The sequence below is a fragment of the Elephas maximus genome, chromosome 20 (genome assembly GCF_024166365.1).
Source record: "Elephas maximus indicus isolate mEleMax1 chromosome 20, mEleMax1 primary haplotype, whole genome shotgun sequence".
NCBI lineage: Eukaryota > Metazoa > Chordata > Mammalia > Proboscidea > Elephantidae > Elephas > Elephas maximus.
The window spans coordinates 34,477,088-34,498,072 of NC_064838.1; the positions used below are offsets into that span (position 1 = coordinate 34,477,088).

Consider the following 20,985-nt stretch of genomic DNA (forward strand, 5'->3'; position numbering starts at 1 on the left):
TGGGAGGCTGAGAGTGAGTGTGCATGAGTGTACCTGAGTGTTTGGGGAGGGCTGGGGGAGTCAGAGTGAATGGGGTGATGGGCTGGAGGGTGGCTGATCGGTCACAGTAAGTTGAATGACTTCCCACGTGTGACCGTGACTACTCAGGGCTATCAATGTAGATGGAGGAAAATGAAGTAGCTGTGTGTGTGGTGGGGTTTGTTTTTGTTGTTGTTTGGGGGGAGGGGATGGCTAAAGAGTTTATTAAACAGGAATAGAATCTAGAATTCAAGTTTAAAGGAGGTGAAGATGTGGTAGAGCCTTGTTAAAGTCTAATTAACAAATAAGGCCTGTTTTCTTAAGAAGGACATTGATTCAAAAATTAGTAGGAGCTATCTTTTAATATTATTTTGGACTGATAAGGGAGCAGCTTACATTGGAAAAGTTAGTGACTTTTATGCCTTGCTCCAGGTTAATCTGACAGTTCTGTGTAACCTGGCGTTTTGGACATTGGTTGATGGATTGAGCAGCTTCTTTGGGAAGACAGAGTAATTTTACCTCTCAATTCTCCTACCCTTTTTCTGTAGCTCCTTACTTGGGTACACAAACTGCTATATCAGTCCATGGCTTCTGTGTCACAAGCCTCCATTCCTGCAATGGTTGTGATGTGGTTGCTGTACAAAAGTAGTGTACTAGTTGAGCGTCTCAAGGATATCAATTGAGTGCTTTTCTCAGAAAAGCCATGGAGATGTTGAATTCAGATTTTAGTGCTAGTGTTTCTTAACTATTATAAAATTTGAACAAATACAGTAATGATTTAACTCCACAAAGCTAATGGAGCCTTTTTCCTCTTGAAGAAAAGGTTATATTCCCTCAGAACCTTTCAGGAATTAATTGAATTGGATATGTATACCCCACCCCCCTTAGTCAAAAATTAGGGCTAAACAAATTCTGAATCAGTAGGATTTTTTAGATCAATGTGAGATCGAAAAAGATTGCATTCCAGTGTTCCAGGTGTTTTCACTCGATAATACAAGGAAAATAATGCTCTCCTCAGTTGTTAAAAGATTCTAATATAGCATAATTTGGAGGCTGACATGGTGTGATATCTGGGTTTCTGGTACCATTCTTTGTACAGAGTTAGCTGTAGTTGACCTAGTGGTAGAAGATACTGGTGTAAAGAATGGTACCGTTCTTTATAGGGTTAACTACATAGTTGGCCTGTGGTGGAAAACTCTTTGTGTTAAGAGGTAATGATGACCAGATAATAGGTGGGGTTTATATTTGGTACAGTACAGGATTTCAGATGCTCTGCATTGATGGATCTCAGTGGTCTTGTGGTATGTTGACATTCATTACAGGATAAAGAATTGAGTGGCTAGAAAATTGCAGTGAGAACTATACCTACTTAATAGTGAAAGTGAATGAAGTACTGGCTGGTTGATGTCTTTAATACCATTCCTCTTTACTGAACCAGTAACTTAAGTACTCACCTTTTCGTCTACTTTCTACTTTCCTTCACCCTTCTTCCCCTAACCCCTACCTTCCATCACAATTAACTTAGGAATGAATAACACCAGTCTCACGTCTGTTCTGTGCATGGGGCTCAGGTAAATCCCAAATTATAATGCCATACCCTTAGTGTAGCATGTGACTTACAAGGTGACTCAGCAAACCTGATGAAAGGCTAAGCAGGCAAAATAGTCACATTTGGCCAATTATCTAATTCTGACTTTCCCAGTATTCTTCGGAAAGACTTTAAAGCAGATTGGGAGAGGCCAGGGTTCTTTAGTAATCTGGCCTATATACACTGTTGCTACTTGGGACTTCTACAGATATTAATGACTTTCTCTCCTCTACTTCCATCTTTCCTTGTTCACCTGTGCCCTTCTCACCTCCCTTCCTTTCTGCCCTTGGACTTTTCCCTTTCTCCCCTACCCCATGTCTTCGTTGATTTTTATTCTTCCAGCTTTGTCACCGAAAAGATACGGATTTGACAAAAGTAGGATACCTTGACGCCAACACTAACAACTGTGCTGACAGACCTTCTCAGCTTAACTCAGGTCATTCTGACCTGGCTCCTCATCCCTCCATTGGGCCCAACTCTGAGTCTGGCTTCCCAAGCAGGAGTGGAGATGGACATCAGACCCTTGTAAGAAACTCGGACCAGGCATTTCGGACAGAGTTTAACTTAATGTATGCCTACTCCCCTTTGAACGCTATGCCTCGAGCAGATGGATTATATCGAGGGTCTCCCCTAGTAGGGGATAGGAAGCCTTTACACTTGGATGGGGGATATTGTTCCCCTGCAGAAGGGTTTCCCAGCAGATATGAACATGGAATTATGAAAGACCTTTCTCGTGGATCCATGTCACCTGGTGGTGAAAGGGCCTGTGAAGGACTCCCATCTGCCCCACAGAACCCACCACAGAGGAAAAAGGTAAGTGTTTCACATTATATAAGCCCTAATGAAGATACATTGTTGCTATGGGTTCAAGTGAAAGGCATGGAGAGTTAGGGAGAAGAGTGTGCAAAGATATAGGTAGGGGTCAGGCCCTGGAGAGCTTGCTAACAAATTGGTACTTTACCTGTAGGTAAATACCTGTCCTAGAAATCTCAAACAGGTATTTACTGAGTGCCTGCTGTGTGTTCAGCACTGTTCTCAGTGTTAGGAAAACAGAAATAAGTAAGACATGGTCTTTGCCAATGTCTAGTGAAAACAGTTTAAATTACAATTTGGCGAGGGCTATAAATATTCAGTAAATGTGAATGTTTGCTATGTGCCGTACACTTGCAAGGCAATTCAAAGGATACAGCAGTAAAAATAATAATAATAACATATTTTATCACTTCCCATGTTCTAGGTGTAGGCACTGTTAAGCTCTTCATATGCATTTAATCCTCACAGTAATCCTATGAGATAGGTAGTAATTTTCCATTTGCAGGTGAGGAAACTAAGGCAAGTTAAGAAAGTTGTTCATGGTCACAGAGCTGGATGGTAAACTAATGCCTGTTCTAGAAATCTCAAAGCCAAAAATGTGCTTTTTATATCAGTGGTTTTCAACTAGGGGTAATGTACTGGAGTATTTTGGGTTGTCACAGCAACTTACATTTTAGTGGGCAGGGCTAGGCTAGGGATGCTAAATGTCCTGCATGTGGGATAGTCTCACATAATGGCAGAGTGTCTGTAGTACTCTCCTTGAAATGTAGCTAGTGGCTTTTTATATTTGCATTACAATAAGATACATTAACCCCCTTCCAAGATTGGTGTATAAAAAATACATACACAAAATTGTATTTTTATATTTTTGTTGTATTTTAATTTGGACAGAAAAACAAGAGCCCTAAGTGGGTAGAAGAAGGAAGAAACATTGTTAGACGATTTGGAGTAAGATAGTAAAGGGTATAGAAGATGGTTGCGTGAACAGCATTGACTGGGGAACAAAGAAATAGAAACAATCTTTATATTTCTGGTTTTAGTTAATTGGTACGTACGAAAGTGACTAGAATCATGATTAGCTATTTCTGAAACATTTGTTCAGAACCTACTGTATGCCGGGTTCTGTGCAGAATGTTAAAGATAAAAAGTCTAGTAAACTTAGTCTTTGCTCTCATAGAACTCATAGTTTAATAGGGGAGCAGGCAAGTCGCTATAATAGATATCACAACCAGTGTAAGGACAATGTGCTTTAATAGGAAAGAGGAAATCCACAAGGCTGTAGTGGGTGGCAGGAGTCCTGTTACGGCAATCGGGAAAGAACTAGTAAGGATTAGGGGGGCTGGGGGAGAAGTTTCCAAGTGTAGATAGGTTTTATAGAGTCACCTTGCTATAAACTGGATATCATTTCTTCTCCTTTGTTCTTTTACTCTGGTTTCTCAACGTGTAAGGCAGAAACTGTAATAAATTCTTAGATGTGTCTTGAAGAACTCTGGAGCATTGGCTTTTTCTGTTCCTCCTAGAGATGATTAGGAATGAGGAAGAACTATCAGAATCACCTGGAAAGCTGTGTCAACCTACACAACCTTCCCTTCATCCTCTCTTTTTTAGCTCCTCCCATTTTTGCAGATAATTATGAGAGTACTCTTCAGTTACTGGTGAGGGTTTGGTGTAATCTCACAGGTTTTTCTAAAGGCAGACAAAAAGTTGGTATCTGCTGGTGAACATCATTCTTCAAAACTGTTACCTCCTAGTTTATTTATCTCTTTACCAAGTTCTGACTGGTTTAATAGCTGTACTCAGAGCTCTCTTACACCTGGAAAAATTTACTGGGGTTGGTACCTGCTTTGTTTGTATGACTTGGCTAATGGTTTACTAGAATTGCATCTTCTTTCCCGTGGCTGTGATCAGTTAATGTTGTCTGGGTGACCCAGAGGTCTATTTCTTGTTTCCTTTGTAGGTATCTCTGCTGGAGTACCGCAAACGAAAACAAGAAGCCAAGGAGTCTGCTGGTGGGGGAACTGACTCTATACAGAGCAAAAGCAAGTCTGGAGGAGCTGGGCAAGGCAGCAGTAACTCAGTGTCTGACACTGGTGGCCACGGTGTACAGGGATCCTCAGCCCGAGCCCCATCTTCCCCTCACAAAAAATTCTCCCCATCTCATTCCTCTGTGTCCCATCTGGAGGCGGTAAGCCCATCAGATTCCAGAGGCACTTCTTCGTCCCACTGCAGACCTCAAGAGAATATCAGCAGTAGGTGGTAAGTTTGTATTTGATGCTTTATAATTAAATTCAAAAAAGAAGTGTATATCTAGGATCATTCCTAATTTTTCCCACAATGTAAGGAAACACTTAAACCTGGGAGAGCCAGCAGATTGGTGCCATCTGTTCTATTCAGCTAATTTAATAGTACCAGCCATAACCCCTCAGCTTTGCAAAAGCAAAACAGTGCCACTAAGCCTGCAGAGGAACATTTTGGACATTATTTAGTTGTGAACACAGATGAGCTAATTTTCTTGGTGGGAACTAATACTGCCTTGTCTGTTTTCTTATTTCATATGAAGGGTAAGTCAGTTCAGCCCAGTTGCACATGAATTAACAGGTTGTTACATATACGTAGGGAGCTGGGACAGATAATCTGAAAGAGCTTGTCTGGTTTAGGGGAAACCACAAATAAAATGATAAATAATATACCTACTCCTCGCTTATCGCCTATCTCATTTCGCATTTATGACAATAGTAAAAAAAAAATCTCTCCGACTATTTTGCCCATTAACGATGTACATCTGGCAGTAACAAACGCCAAGGCCTGAGGCGAAAGTTCTGCTAGCTGTGATGATTAAGGTTATGTGTCACCTTGGTCAGGCCAAGGTTCTCAGCGGTTTGGCAGTTCTGTAATCATGTAGTTATCCTCCATTTTTGCTTAATGCCAGTTTTCACATAGCAACCTGGTTTTGGAACCTAACCTTGTTGAGAAGTGAGTGTACTGGTAGCAAGTACTGAGTACCAAATGAGTGAAGTAGAGGGTAAGGCACAGGAGTTCAGCGATCTGAGCTGAAGAAATTAAGCCTGAGAAAGAAGAGACATGGCTCAAATGAGTAATATACATGATTTATGAAACATTTATTGAACTGATACTGTGTGCCAGGCACATGATTTCACAGAGAAAATCTAGCATTTCAAAATGGAGATTAAAAGAAGTTGGGATATTTAATCCACATTTTTTATGATTTCTTTTTCTCTGGAATTGTTTTTTTTCTTCTGTACTTGACTGGCATAGTTTGAGGCAGTGGAAATATATTGTCTTAAATTGGTCCTAAAGAAAAACAGTGTTTAAGAGGATGAGACTATGTTAATACGTCCAACCTTTTTCAAAGCTTGGTTTGTACCAGACTCTTGATTCTTAAACTTACACCCTATTGCTTTCCCAGGATGGTTCCCACGTCAGTAGAACGGCTCCGAGAAGGAGGGAGCATACCCAAGGTCCTCCGGAGCAGTGTGAGGGTGGCCCAAAAAGGAGAGCCCTCTCCCACATGGGAGAGTAGCACCACAGAGAAAGACTCAGGTAAGCCCATGGCCTTCTGCTGCCAATCAGGTTCAGGGCACATGTGCCAGGCTCCACACAGTTCACACCATATTCTGGGATAAGGTGAGTCAGTTTCCTGCACAGTTGAGCTTTACTCTGTGCTGAGTTCTAGCTCAGCCAGACGTCTGCTCTTTGGGGCTTCACTGTTCTTAAGGTCTAGCATTGCTTGCTCTCTGTCTGCTCTTTTTTCCCCAAGGGATACCTTTCTGTAACTCTCATCTCTCCAAGGGCCTGGAAATCTGCCTTGATGAAGGATGAAGAGAAAAGAAGAGATGGAAGTCAGATCAGGCACTTTAAAAAATTGCCCATAGTTAACCACTCCTTTTGCCCTTCTGGCATGCTGCACTCACCCAGTTTTCACAAAGAGAGCAGCACGGGCTGGTGATTTAAATGAGCAGTGGGTGTTTCTCACTTATTCTAAGAAGCCAGTTTGATTTTCTGTTATCTTCCAGACCCTGTGGATGGAGAAGGTCCAGAGACATTGAGCTCGGCACTCTCTAAAGGAGCAACTGTTTACAGCCCTTCTAGATACAGCTACCAGGTAAGACAAGAAATTGCTGATCCCTGGGCATAGGAGCATGTCCTGAGTTCCAAATGTTTTGTGATCCTGGCCATCCTTTGCAGCCGAGATGCCTTTATGTGAAGAGTCTTTGCATATAGTTTCAGCAGCCTTGGAAATAAGTCCTCATCTCCTCACCTTCAGGTAATAAATTATGGCAGTAAAATAGATAAGGTGACCAGAGATACCCATTTTACTGTCTTTGGTGTCCTGAAAAGAACAAATGGTTCAAAAGAAGAAGGAAAAAAATAATAATAAGATACTGTAAATACTCACAAGCCATTTAAGGGACTTACTTGGCTCTTTATGCTTTTCCTTCCAACTCTTTCTAGCTCCTGCAGTGTGATAGTCCACGGACAGAATCACAAAGCCTCCTTCAGCAGAGTTCCTCTCCCTTTAGAGGACACCCCACCCAATCTCCAGGATACAGTTATCGAACTACTGCACTGAGACCTGGAAACCCCCCCTCTCATGGTTCTTCAGAATCATCCCTCTCTTCTGTGTCCTATTCCAGCCCCGCCCACCCTGTGTCCACAGACTCGTTGGCCCCATTTACGGGGACACCAGGGTATTATAGCAGCCAGCCACATTCTGGAAACAGCACTGGTAGCAGTCTTCCACGGAGGAGCTGCCCTTCTAGTGCTGCTAGCCCTCCCCCACAGGGCCCCTCAGACTCGCCAACCTCAGACTCGGTTTCTCAGTCCAGCACAGGAACTCTGAGTTCCACCTCCTTTCCTCAGAACTCTAGGTCATCATTGCCATCAGACTTACGGACTATCAGTCTGCCCAGTGCTGGGCAGTCAGCTGCCTACCAGGCCTCCAGGGTATCCGCGGTTTCCAATTCACAGCACTACCCACACCGTGGGAGTGGGGGTGTGCACCAGTATCGACTCCAGCCGCTGCAAGGGTCAGGAGTCAAGACTCAGACAGGACTTTCCTAGGGCTTCTGGATTTGGGCAAATAGAACTGAATGAGCCCATAGCTGCTTCCTTCCAGCTGCCTCTGGATCCTAGGCCGAGCATATTGCTGGGGAAGGGAGGTACAAGGTGCCAGAGGATTGGGTCTGGTCAACAAGAAACAAGACTTGTGGTCGCGACTGGCCTCTGGCCTTGGAGAAAGATGTAAATCTTGTCTAAAGCAGAGACTATAAAGAAGTTTCTCCCTGCTGTTAAGGGTACATTGTTGACAAGCAAATGGTGTTTTGGTTAGTAACGGTTCTAAGTGCAATGAGTTGTGTTGAAGCCTCCATCTCCCGACCTTGCCCATAGCCTGTAGTCACTTGTGCAGTGAAGGCATCTTTTTAAGTTAAAAAAAAAAATCTTTTCAAAGGAAGAGAGTGAAAAGAGCCAGTCTCAAAGCCCCAAGCCATCTGAGTAGTGTTAGGGTTTTATGCACTTACGAAAAAAGGTAGGTATGTAAATGTTCACCCTAAGACAACCATTCCAAAAGGAGATATCTGGCCAAGGTGTGTCCACCAAGAATATTTCCTATCATTGTCTTAAAATCACTAAGATACAGCGAAGCTTGGAACATGCTGTGATTGAGGGATGCCTGGCTTTCTGAAAAAGAGCTGATGGTCAACTCTTGATTATTCAGGAGCAGATTATCCTAGTAGATTGTCTGAGTCTCCAGCTGTTACCATCCTACTCCCCCTTCTCGAGCTCTTCCACAGCTCAGTAACCTGTAACGTAGGTAGGCAAAGAAAAGATGAATGTTAAGTGAGATGGGCCAAATGCATTGCTACTTTCCAACCTTTGGTAATAAATTTGATTAGGAAGGATTCCAAGTGGTTTGGGAATTGAGTTTTATTTTTTCTACTCCCGTTTAATCAGGAGTTGATCCATGAGTAGGACCGTCTCCACGATTGGGGAGCATGCACTCGTGACTGCAGGGTAAGAATGGAAAAATGTTTGTGGAGTGGCACCGACAGGACTGCGATTGTGTGTGGGCATGTCCCACATTTCTTCTGGGGGATATTTGCTCTTCCTTATTTGAGAGTGGGCAAGGTGAGAGTTAGAAAGCCACCCACACACGTAACACTGTTCTGGACGAGAGATGAGAACAGATTGGCTTCTCCCCGTCAGTGCATTGTGCCTGTTGTACACCCCTGGAGGAGCCCTGGAGCCAGTCCAGGTGGGGTACACAATCTTTTTAAATTCCATACAGTTGCCAGCTTATTTCTTTCACTTGTTTACTGTAATATCCGGCGTGTTTTTATTTATCTAATTTTGTATTCAGTTATAACCATGGTAGGGGTAGTGAATATATGACAGGTGTAATCCCTGGTGCTGCAGTGGACCTTACTTCTTTTCTTTTGGACAAGATAATACTGTGAGTCTCCCTTCCTTCCCTCTAATTTTTTTTTCTCCTTTTTTTCCCCAGCCACTTGCGTCCCCTTCCTTTCTACCCCCTCCTACAACTATCATATGCACAGTCTTCTCTCTTTGTGTGTGACTGTTACAAAATTTCACTTTTTCAAAATTGAAATCAGGTGTTTGCTCAAATGAGGGGATTTTTTTTGTTGTTGTTGTTGTTTTTTAATGCTGAGACCTCAGCAGAGTACTTTCTTTTTGTTGTTTCCCCCACAAACCCATCAGTCTGGGAGAGCGCTGGGAGTGGAAATCATGTTGCCTGGGATGCTGGTTTCTTTGTATATTATATAAAACGTATGTAAATGTCTCTCCATTTGGGCTGGGGTTTGCATTCTCCCTTTGGCTGTCAACCAAGGGGAGAGGCCAGCGGGCAGGCGGCCCTCACCCTGCCTGGCACGTGCAGAGACCCCAGCCACTCTGTGTGGGCAGGGTGCTGTCAAGACCAGACCTCTTGGGGGGGGTGGGGGGCGGGGTGGGGGGGAACTCTTGGAAGGGAAGAAGTATCACTTCTTTCTCAAGTGGAGTGTTTACACCTTGCTGTAACATTTGAACTTTCACAAAAGATGTAATAATTTTGATAATAAAATTCTTAACCATAATAATCAGGAAGTTGAGAACTTCTTTGTCCAGTTCTGTGACCTTACCTTGCCTGGCTTTCCTAATATTGTTGTCACCTGGAGAGGGCAAGGTGGACCCACATTCAGGAGAATGTGCTCTTAGTGGGAGTTGTTTTCCACATAATGGGGCCAGTAATACTGATTAATCCATCTTCGTCCTTGTATGATTAATGTCAGGTCGGTCTTAAGACAAGTCTGCAACAGTGGAACTGAACATTGAAAAGTGACTTGAACAAGACCAGAGTTCCAAGCCTTGGTGTCATTCATTCAGTGCCAGGCATTGTTTTTGGTGCTGGGCTTATGCTGATTAAAATAGGGAGTGGTGGACCGGGCAGATAAGGTTTCTACTGTCATGGAGCTTACATCCTGGAGGTGGGAGGTACTAAATCGGTACATATTTCAAATAGCCATTATCGTGTTATTGTTTCGTAGCAGATATGTGACTAGGGAGGTTGAAGGGGCCACTCTAGATGAGTTGGTCAGGGCAGGTCTCCGGGAAGTTGAATTTGAGCTGAGACCTGAGTGATAAGGAGGCAATCATGGGACATGTGAGCGTAGAGCATTCCTGGGCAGTTAGAACATCAGAAGCAAAGACTCTAAGGTGGAAAAGGTTTGGTTGGGGTGTAGTGAATGAATGCAGAAAGGGTAGGAATGGTAGAAGACCCAGTAAGAGGAAAATAGGGGTCAGATCTTGGAGAGGAAGGGTCAGCAAATTTTTTCTTTCAAGGGCCAGAGAGTAAATATTTATGGTCTCTGTCACAACTATTCAACTCTGTCACTGTAGTACAGAAGCAACCATAGACAGTATGTGGCTGTGGTCCAATAAAACTTTAATTACAGAAACTAGTGGGTTAGATTTGACCTGCAAGCTGTAGTTTGACCTTTGATATAAACCAAAAACCAAACCCATTGCCGTCGAGTCAATTCTGACTTATAGCAACCCTATAGGACAGAGTAGAACTGCCCCATAGGGTTCCCAAGGAGCGCCTGGTGGATTTGAACTCCTGACCTTTTGGTTAGCAGCAGTAGCACTTAACCACTACGCCACCAGGGTTTCTGACCTCTGATATATAGAGCCTTGTAAATTTAGTTTAAAGAATGTGGATTCTAACTGCAGTGTGGGAGCCACTGGAGGATTATAAGCAGAGGAGTAACATGGTCTAATTTATAGTTGTTTTTTTTGTTGTTGTTTTAAAAAAATTACTGATTGTTTTGATCGTCTTGGGAAAGAGATGATAGAGCCAGGAGGCCAGTTTGAAAGTTGTTCAGGCAAGCAACAATGGCAGCTTGTATTAAGATGATGATAATGGAGATAAGGAGAAGTAGTTGGCATCAGGATATGTTTTGCAAATAAGTAAACAGCAGGACTTGCTGGATTGGATTGTCAGTATTTTGCTCTAACATTTGCTTGATAAATATTTATTTACTGAGTATTTCTAATGGGTTTTGCTAAGCACATAAGGGATTTAAAGATGGAGATGGTATTCTTTAAGGCGCTTAGAAGGTGACTAATTGGAAACAACAAAAATCCCTGCCTTCATAGAGGGACCCCTCTAAGATGCCATAGAAATACCTAGATAATCTATTTCTAGCCACAACCTAATTCTGCCAGGAGTAGGAAAAGAATAGTGTAGGTGATGCTCTTTATTTGGTCTGATAATTCCATGAAGATTGCAGGCCAGATGCTAGAATTTAAAGATGAGAAATTGAGGCCTAGCCCAAGTGTTCCAACTATACCACAGGCCTTCTGATAATGAATAGATCTGTCTGATTTCTACCAGAATTAGAAGGCTTTGTTCCATAATCATTTATTGAACACCTACTCTGTTCTAGGCTATATATGAGGTGCTTATGAATATGGAGGTGAGTAAGCCAGTCAGCTGCCCACTAGGAATTAGTAGTCTATAAGCTATTGTTTAGCAGTTACTTACTCTATCTTTAGGTACTTTGCTTTTTTTTTTTTAATGGAGCTGAGTAAGCCAGTCAGCTGCCCACTAGGAATTAGTAGTCTATAAGATATTGTTTAGCAGTTACTTACTCTATCTCTAGGTACTTTGCTTTTGGTATGGTATAAATATAAAAAGCTAAACAGCATTAAGGAAGTAAACAGGCAATGGTGGCACCTTTTATATCACTTTAAGGTTTACCAGCCTCTTCAATTTATCATTGGCTGTCTCGTTCAAACTTAATAAGTAAGGTAGGTATTATCCCCATTTTATAATTTCTTTTTAAAAATCAGGATAAAACTTGTCCAGGATGTCTCTCTAGTAAATGGCTGACCTACACCAACAGTTTTGAAAAGCTTGCAATAACCCTGGAAACACTTAGAGACATCTGTAGTGCTGTAATGGGAAATACTTATCTACCTGAAAAAGTATGCCATGCCCTAGACAATCCTAAGAACAGCAGTCTGGCATTTTCTGCTCAGCTTGAAGAAAAAACCCACAATTATCCAAATAGAGTAGGCCATTTGCTTTTAAACTGTGCTGATTATTAATTCATCAGCCAAGCAGGGACAGCCTTCATAATCTACTCTAAGGCTTAGAAGGGTAAAGGGATTTGCCAGAGTTTGCTAAAGATTGACAGAGGAAACAGCTTGGAGGAAAGTAGAGTTATTGAAGGAAACAGTGTTCCCTGTAACTTCTACCTGCTCCCAGAGTCAAAACAAAGAGTCTGAAAATTGTGGTTTTGAATATTTCTCAAATCTCCCATAAAAACAGAGCAAACATGATAGCAAGATCAAAAACCTTGAACAGTTTTGCAGCAAAGCTAGGTGAAAAGGCTTCCTTGTGAACCTCAAAACAAAAAGTAGGTAACCACACTAGCCATAAGACCTCTGCAGGGTGTCACCTTATTCTGGGAAAAGCAATGCAGCATCTAATGAATCTCAGAATCCCAAAATAACAAGCACTCCATAGCTCAGCAAGCCACTTTGAAAACAGCTGCTGAAACGGGAAGAGGACATATAGTAAGTACAAATGATCTGATCTTTGGTCAGGTCTGACAGGGCTAGAGTAGTCTAGGCCCAAGAAACTTTAACCAGCAAAGGTCTGTTCCAGAACAAAACTCCACACTGAGAAGAAACTGGAGAATAGAACCCAAATTGAGCAGGACTGTCAAAATAGAGACAAAGGAAAAATAATCACATTAAGTAAAGTGTTTTGAAAAAGAATAAAATTAGGATTATATAAAATCCAGGATGTATTGTCCTTATGGAGCCCTGGTGGCACAATGGTTAAGTGTTCAGCTGCTAACCAAAAGGCTGACAATTCAGATCCACCAGCCACTCCTCGGAAACCTATAGGGTTACTGTGAGTCAAAATAGACTCAGTGGCAATGGGTTTGGCTTTTTTTATTGTCCTTACAGTAATAAGTATATTGTTCTGTTTAACTCTTAAGGGAAATGATTGGTCATAAAGTTGTAAGCATATTCTGTGCTGAATGTAAATAATAGGTATGTTTCTCACAGCTTGCATTTTAATATTTTACCCAAATGGGTACCCTAAAACCATAAAGCTAGAGAAACTATAATAAATCATTCCTCTTCTTAAAGATTAGAAAAACTACATGTAAAAATGAGCAACAGAAAAGGCTCAGTCAAATCCCCAAGAGTTATAAGGAAAAAATTAGGAGCAGAAGAACATCCCTACAGACAATAAAAGTATGCCAAGGAGACATACAAGTTTATAACCTAATAGTTCAGAATAGGCTAAAAAGTATTAACAAAATTACATAAGAGATGAAAATTCTCAAATGAGGTGTAAGAACTAAGTGGAGTTTTTTTTTTTTTAAATTATTTCAGAAATTAAACACACATGAATAAGCACAACATGTATGTCTTAAGAGAAATAAATGAAGAAAAAGATTTAAGTGACAAATACAGAAGACAAGCAAAGAAGGCATAACATATGTATAATAGTCCAAACAAAGAAGAAAAGCACAGAAAAAGAACAAATACCAAAAACTAAAATTCAAGAAAACTCTCCTAAAATATTTGGCACTACAGATTTTAAGAGCATATTGCATACCTAGAAACCCTGGTGGCGTACAGGTTAAGTGCTATGGCTGCTAACCAGCAGTTCGAATCTACCAGGCGCTCCTTGGAAACTGTATGGGGCAGTTCTACTCTGTTCTGTAGGGTCGCAATGAGTTGGAATGGACTCGATGGCAGTGGGTTTGGTTTGGGTTTTTTTTAATTATTATTGCATACCTCGTAAATTCAGAATGACCAGTAGCAAGACCCATGGAAGTTGTTGGATTAAAAAAAAAAAAAAAATCTTGAGCATCCAGTCTCCTCCCTGCCCCCCAGAAAAATGACAAAATGGGATGAAGATTAGTTATCAGGCTTTCAACAGCAACACTTGCTGTCAAATGGCAAAAGAGAATGGAATAGTACAGTGAAGCCTGTGAGAGCAGGAACCTGACAGGACTGGTTTGTTTTTCCAGGTCTTGCAAGTTTTCCACCTTTGAAGGTTCAGTCACCACTTCCCTGTCACTCTCTGTTTAGTGGAAAATATTTGCATTTTCCGTCTCTGACAGGCTTCAACCTTACATAGCTTTCAGCTTTTGCAGGTTTTACTGTATATTTAAATACTCGAAAAAACAGACTATGAGCCAAGAATTTTATACCAACTGAACTTTCAAGTATAATAGCAAAGTATCAACATGCAAGAATTCAGGGGATCTTACTTCCGTGAATGCTTCCCTAGGAATCTGTTAGAAACTGAGCTTCAGACAACCCAACTGTCTTGAGAAACACTGACATTAAAGGCTGGTAGCAACCATTAAATATATAGTCACATGTAGAACTAAGATTAGATAAGAGGTAAAAGGGGAGGGTGTAGTATAAGGTGGTTGATATGAGCAGTGTAGATACTATACAGCTGTTACAAATAGAGCAAAACATTAAGAGAATACATGTTCAGTCATCATTGGTGGTGGTAGTATTCTGTGTTCTTTGAATGTGATGTGGGATAAGGCAGATGAATAATTACGTGATTTTTCTAGTTCTTTCAATTTAAGTGTCCTTAAGAAGCAGAATTCTTAGTGTAGGGGGAAAGGAAATATATATATAGAAGAGGTTAAGCCAAAACCCTGCAAGTATTATTAACTCATGAGGTATTTCATGATTGATAGACTGACCAACCATATCTATATACAGATTGTATTTGTGCCTATCTTAGCTCTGTCAACTAGAAAGACCTGGAAAAATGACTTCTCAGAGAAATAGCTGACTCCAGGTGTAGAAAAGGAAATGTATGATTGGTTTGGAACACCTTGTCATACCAGAGAGCAAGGTTACTATCAAAGAGAATTAGGGTCCAATAAGCACATGAAAAAATGTTCAACATCATTAGTCATTAGAGAACTGTAAATCAGAACCACAATGAGATATCACTTCACCCCAACTAAGATGGTTATGATTTTAAAAAAAAAGCTGAAAGCAACAGGTGTTGAGAAGATGGAGAAATTGGAACCCCTGTCCATTGCTGGTAGGATTATAAAATGGTTCAGCCCACTGTGGAAAACAGTTTGGAGGTTCCTCAAAAAGTAAAAATAGAACGACCATATGATCTGGCAATTCCACCCCTAGGTATATAATCAAAAGAATCGAAAGGAAGAACAGATACATGTACAGCAATGTTCATAACAGCGTTGTTCACAATTGCCAAAAGGTGGGAACAACTGAAATGTCCATCAACAGATTAATAGATAAACAGAATGTACTACACACTGTTTTAGTCATCTAGTGCAGCTATAACAAGTGGATGGCTTTAACAAACAGTTTATTCTCTCAGTCTAGTAGGCTAGAAGATGAAATTCAGGGTGTCAGCTCCAGGGGAAGGCTTTCTGTGTTGGCTCTGGAGGAAGGCCATTGTCATCAGTCTTCCCTGGTCTAGGAGCTTCTCCGCACAGGAACCTCGGGTCCAAAGGACAAGCTCTGCTCCCAGCACTGTTTTCTTGGTGCTATGAGGTCCCAAAAGAGTTTGGTTTAAGACACTATCTAATCTTGTAGATCTCATCGATGTGACTGCCGTTAACCCATCACATTAACATCATAGTGATAGGATTTACAACACACAGGGAAATCACATCGGATGACAAAATGGTAGACAATCATACAACACTGGTAGTCACGACCTAGCTATATTGACAGATACTTTGGGGGGACAAAATTCAATCCATGACACATACATACAGTGAAATATTACTCTGCCATAAAGAGAAATGAAGTCCTGATATATGCTACAACATGGATGAACCTTGAAAACATGCTGAGTGAAATAAGTCAGTCATGGAAGGACAAATATTGTATGATTCCACTTAATGAAATATCTAGAATAGGCAAATATATAGAGACCAAAGTTTATTCATAGTTATCAGGGGTGTTCAGGAGTGGGGAGAGGCAGCCCTGGCGTGGGGGCTCTGAGCTTCTGTTAAGGGTGATGGAAAAATTTGGAAACGGATAGTGGTGATTGCACAACATGATGAATGTAATTAATGTCACTGAATTGTACATGTAAAAAATGTTGAAATGACAAATGTTATATATATGTATACATAATATTTACCACAAAATTTTAAAAAGTATTAGAAAAAAGATCAGGATTATGTTAAAAGGACTCAAGCCAACTCGAAGAGGCTTTTCTGCTAACCAAAGATGGGACACTTGGAGCACTGATTAGGATAATAAATGCAGTGGGGCCAAATACATCAAAATATGTAAATCCCTGAGTTCATAATGGTACCAAAATATAATTGTTCATGTCTGGAGGATGTTAGGAAACCAACTCTTTATTTTTGAAAACTGATAAATAAAGGAGAATACATCAGCATTCATTCTGCCTTTTCTGTATGAATTGTACCACAAGGTAACCAGGTAGCAAATGAGAGTAAAATTCCCTTTATAAGAGTATTCCCACAAATAAATGAAGAAAGAATGGTTGAATTGCTATTTTGTAACCCATAGTGACGTAAAGATCTAAACATTCAGCATCAACAGCTGCTTTCAACCCAAAAATAATTAGACCTTAGGCATCTCTTGAAAAAACAGCTAATGAAGCAGTCATTAAAACACATGCTCACCTGAATCTGATTAAGCATCTAGAGCCAATTACCAATTTACTGGAAATACAGGAAACAGAGGAACAGGTTAAACTACACCACAAGAATGAAGTCAGAATTCCAGCTACGGAACGCTACTGTCTTAGTCATCTAGTGCTGCTGTGATACCACAAGTAGCTGGCATTAACAGAAGTTTGTTCTCTCTCTGTTGGCTCTGGAGGAAGGAAGGTCCTTGTCATCAGTCTTGCCTTGGTCTGGAAGATCTCAGCACAGGAACCTCAGGTCCAAAGGATGTGTTCTGCTCATGACGCTGCTTTCTTGGTGACGAGGTCCCTGCATGTCTCCAGTGCTTGCCTCTCTTGGAGATTGGCTTAAGACGCTATCTAATCTTGTAGACCTCATCAATATAACTGTCGCTAATCCTTTTTATTTTATTATTTTTTTAATCCTTTTTATTACATCATAGTGATGGGATTTACAACACATAGGAAAATCGCATTAGATGACAAAATGGTAGGCAATCACAATCACAATCATACAAGGGAATCATGACCTAGCCAAGTTGACAAAGATATTTTGGGGGGGACACAGTTCAATCCATGACAGCTAATAAATGATCCTATTTCTTCAACAGATAATTGCAAGGAGTGATTAAAAGAGAGATGAAGAAGGGGGAAATAAATCTATTTTAAAAAGGCAGAGCTAAACTATATTGCTTAGAGATGCTTACATGGGTGATAAAAATATAAGTTAGAAGTGGTTACCATAAAACCCAAAAATAGTGATTACCCTTAGGAGGGCAGAAAGGGGATTGTATACAAGAGGGTGCACACGAAGTGCTTCTGGGGTGGTTGTTAAGACTCTTATCACCTTTCATGGGTGGTAGTTGATGAGTATTTTATAATTAAGCTGTACATCTGTTTTATATGGTTTTCTGTATTTGTGTTACATTTAACCAACAAAAAAACTTACAATTTGAAAAGGCAAACAACCCTACTATTAACAGGCATGAGATAATTTATTGAGTCCAGGCACCATGTCTAATTTATTTCTGTATATATTTCTGTATTCTTAGGAATAGGCAAACAGAATCCTAACCAGAATAAGCACTCAATCAATAAATGTTTTGTTAAATGAATAAATGAACTTGAAAAAGCCCTCAATCCACTCAGGTTGAATTCCTGCACCTGCCTCAGCACCTGAATGAGCTTTCCAGTGCTTCAGGATCTGTTTGTATGCCAGCTTCCAGCACTGACTGTGAATCTTAACAAATTATGGATAATGTTGTGAAGAATGTGAATTCCAGACAATTGTGCTCACAAGAAACCTGTACATAGATCAAGAGGCAGTCGTTCAAACAGAATGAGGGTATTCTGCATGGTTTAAAGTCAGGAAGGGTATGTGTCAGGGTTGTATCCTTTCACCATATTTCTTATTTAGTCTATGCTGAGCAGGTAATCCAAGAAGCTGGACTACATGAAGAACATGACATCAGGATTGGAGGAAGACACGTTAACAACCTGCGATGTGCAGGTGACACAGCATTGCTGAAAGTGAAGAGGACTTGAAGCATTTGCCGATGGAGATCAAAGACTACAGCCTTTATCCCAAGAGTATGGCCCTCGGGCACCCTTTTAACTCAGTACCGAGGTCATTCCTGAGGATCACCCTTTAGCCAAAGATTAGGCCCATAAAGCAAAGCAAGAGTTACTGGGCATGCCAGCCCAGGGGCAAGGATGAGAAGGCAGGAGGGAACAGGAAAGCCGATAATGAGGAAACCAAGGTCAAGAAGGGGAGAGTGTTGACACATCATGGCATTGGCAACCAGTATCACAAAATAGCATTTATTAATTTTCTAATGAGAAATTAATTGGCTCTGTAAGCCTTCATCTAAAGCACAAAAAAAAAAAAAAAGACTGCAAACTTCAGTGTGGATTACACCTCCACGTAACTCCTCACAGCTGGACCAATATGCAACATGATAAACAGAGAAAAGATTGACATTGTCAGGGATTTCATTTTACTTGGATCCACAATCAACGCCCATGGAGGCAGCAGTCAAGAATCAACGAATTGCATTGGGCAAATCTGCTGCAAAAGACCTCTTTAAAGTGTTAAAAAGCAAAGATGTTACGTTGGGGACTAAGGTGTGCCTGACCTAAGACATGGCATTTTCAGTCACCTCATAATGCATGCGAAAGCTAGGCAATGAATAAGGAAGACCTAAAAATAATTGATACCTTCAAATTATGGTGTTGGAGAAGAATATCGAATATACCATGGACTGCCAGAAGAATGAACAAATATATTTTGGAAGAAGTACAGCCGGAATGCTCCTTGGAAACAAGGATGGCGAGACTTAGTCTCACATACTCTGGACATGTTATCAAGAGGGACTAGTCTCTGGAGGACATCATGCTTGATAAAGTAGAGGATCAGCAAAAAAGAGGAAGACCCTCAACAAGATGGATTAACACAGTGGCAGCAACAATGGGCTCAAGCATAGCAAAGATTGTGAGGATGGTGCAGGATCAGGCAGTGTTTCATTCAGTTGTATGCAGGGTCGCTATGAGTTGGCACCAACTTGATGGCACCTAACAACAACAGCAGCCAGCATCACCAGTCCTTTTGTCTTGCCTCAGTGCTGTTGAAAGGAGTTTTGAATTACAACTGTTTTTGAAATTTGAATCTTGTTAATTTTACCAACTTAATGTGCCTTGCGCCCTTTGCCACCTCCCAACATGAAAGTTTTCTGTGTCATCTGTCCTCCCCAATGCTTTTTACTTCTGCCGTGTTTTTCCATTTCCCTGCCTCATCCTCTCTGAGCCTTTCTGCTGTGCTGTCTGGACACCTTCTCTTTTCCTTGGTAGACAAACCCTACAGCCTCCTACATCTTGTCTGCTGGCCTTTACTGAAATATGGTTCACCCCTTGGGACACCATTCTCCCCTACAGCCCTTTTAGATGGAAGCTGCTTGTTCTCCCACATTCTATTGCATGGAGGTTGTCACCAAATGTTCCCAGATGAATACATCTTGCCCCTCAGGTAGAAACCCCTACTGCACTAATGCTCATAACATCCTCTAGCCTTCTTCATTGCTGTCATCTTTTAACCTTCCAGCCACTCTGTCATGGGTTGAATTATGTCCCCCAAAAAATGTGTGTATTGACTTGGTTAGGCCATGATTCCCAGTATTGAATGGTTGTCCTCCATTTTTGTGATTGTAATTTTATGTTAAAACCATTAGGATGGGATTGTAACACCACCTTACTCAGGTAGCCTCCCTGATCCAGTGTAAAGAGAGTTTCCCTGGGATGTGGCCTGTGCCACCTGTTTTCTCTCAAGAGATGAAAGGGAAGCAAACAGAGAGTTGGGAACCTCATACCACCAAGAAAGCAGCACCAGGAGCAGTGCATGTCCTTTGGACCTGGGGTCTCTGCTCGTGAGAAGCTCCTCAACCAGGGGAAGATTGATGACAAGGAATCTTCCTCCAGAGCTGACAGAGAGAGAGACTTCCCCTGGAGCTGACACCCTGAATTTGGACTTACAACCAGCTAGAGTGTGAGAGAATAAATTTCTCATAAATCTCTCTTTGTTAAAGCCATCCACTTGTGGTATTTCTGTTATAGCAGCACTAGATGACTAAGACAGAATTTGATACCAGGAGTGGGGTCCTGCTCTAACATAGCTAAAATATGGAAGCAGTTTTGAAACTGTGAATGGGTAGAGTTGCGACAGCAGCAGAGAACCAGCAGCAGCACCAGAAGACCCACGCAAGACAGCACTGGAGCCAGCCCACAGAGTGAGAGAGCTGAGTGCCTGTGCTCAGGAGGCTTCCTGGTGGAGTGAGGTGCTTCTGGGCACTTAACTGGTGGAGCTAGGCTTGCCGACCCACAGAGCCAGAGAGCTGAGTGCCTGTGTGCAAGAGGCTTCCTGGCCAAGTGGGGTGCTTCCGGGCACTTCCCAGTGGAGCTACTGAGTTTTGCAACACTTGCCCCAGCAGGGCAGATGTAGGTATGAGGCCCGAGGAGCTGAGAAGCCAAGAAACCAGGAAACATAAGCTAAAGAGACAAGGAACACAAAAAGCTGATCTGCCTCAGTCTCAAAAGGTATGGCCATGACCTCTGGGGTTTCAAAGGGTGGAGCCATGGCCTCTGGTGTTTCTAAAGGTGGAATTGCCACTCAGATGGACTAGGAGAATGGTGCGCCTAAAGCCAAGGGAGCAGAGTCGCTGTCCCAGTGGGCCCAGAAGGTAGAGCTGAAGCCCAGGGCCAAGTGGCCTCCACTCAGAATCCAGAGAGAGTGGCCAATACATAGAGGCTGGTGGGCAGGGTTATTGTGTAAATTGTCTCAGAGAACAGGATTATTTTC

At 41.6% G+C, this 20,985-nt stretch overlaps 1 protein-coding gene across 13 annotated transcripts in view; it reads left to right on the forward strand.

Moving 5' to 3' along the window:
* Positions 1–8,341, forward strand: part of SETD5 (SET domain containing 5) — a 42,498-nt gene extending 34,157 nt beyond the window's left edge. For 11 of the 13 annotated variants that reach the window (XM_049863387.1, XM_049863389.1, XM_049863394.1 and 8 more), the window contains 5 exons: positions 1,949–2,419; positions 4,377–4,675; positions 5,847–5,980; positions 6,454–6,542; positions 6,893–8,341. In XM_049863387.1, the coding sequence (XP_049719344.1) occupies positions 1,949–2,419; positions 4,377–4,675; positions 5,847–5,980; positions 6,454–6,542; positions 6,893–7,501 (1,602 nt within the window). In that variant the 3' untranslated portion in view covers positions 7,502–8,341. Of the gene's footprint in view, positions 1–1,948; positions 2,420–4,376; positions 4,676–5,846; positions 5,981–6,453; positions 6,543–6,625 lie in introns of all 13 variants that reach the window. The other 2 variants (XM_049863400.1, XM_049863399.1) reach the window with 2 other exon arrangements.
* Positions 8,342–20,985: the final 12,644 nt, after the last annotated feature.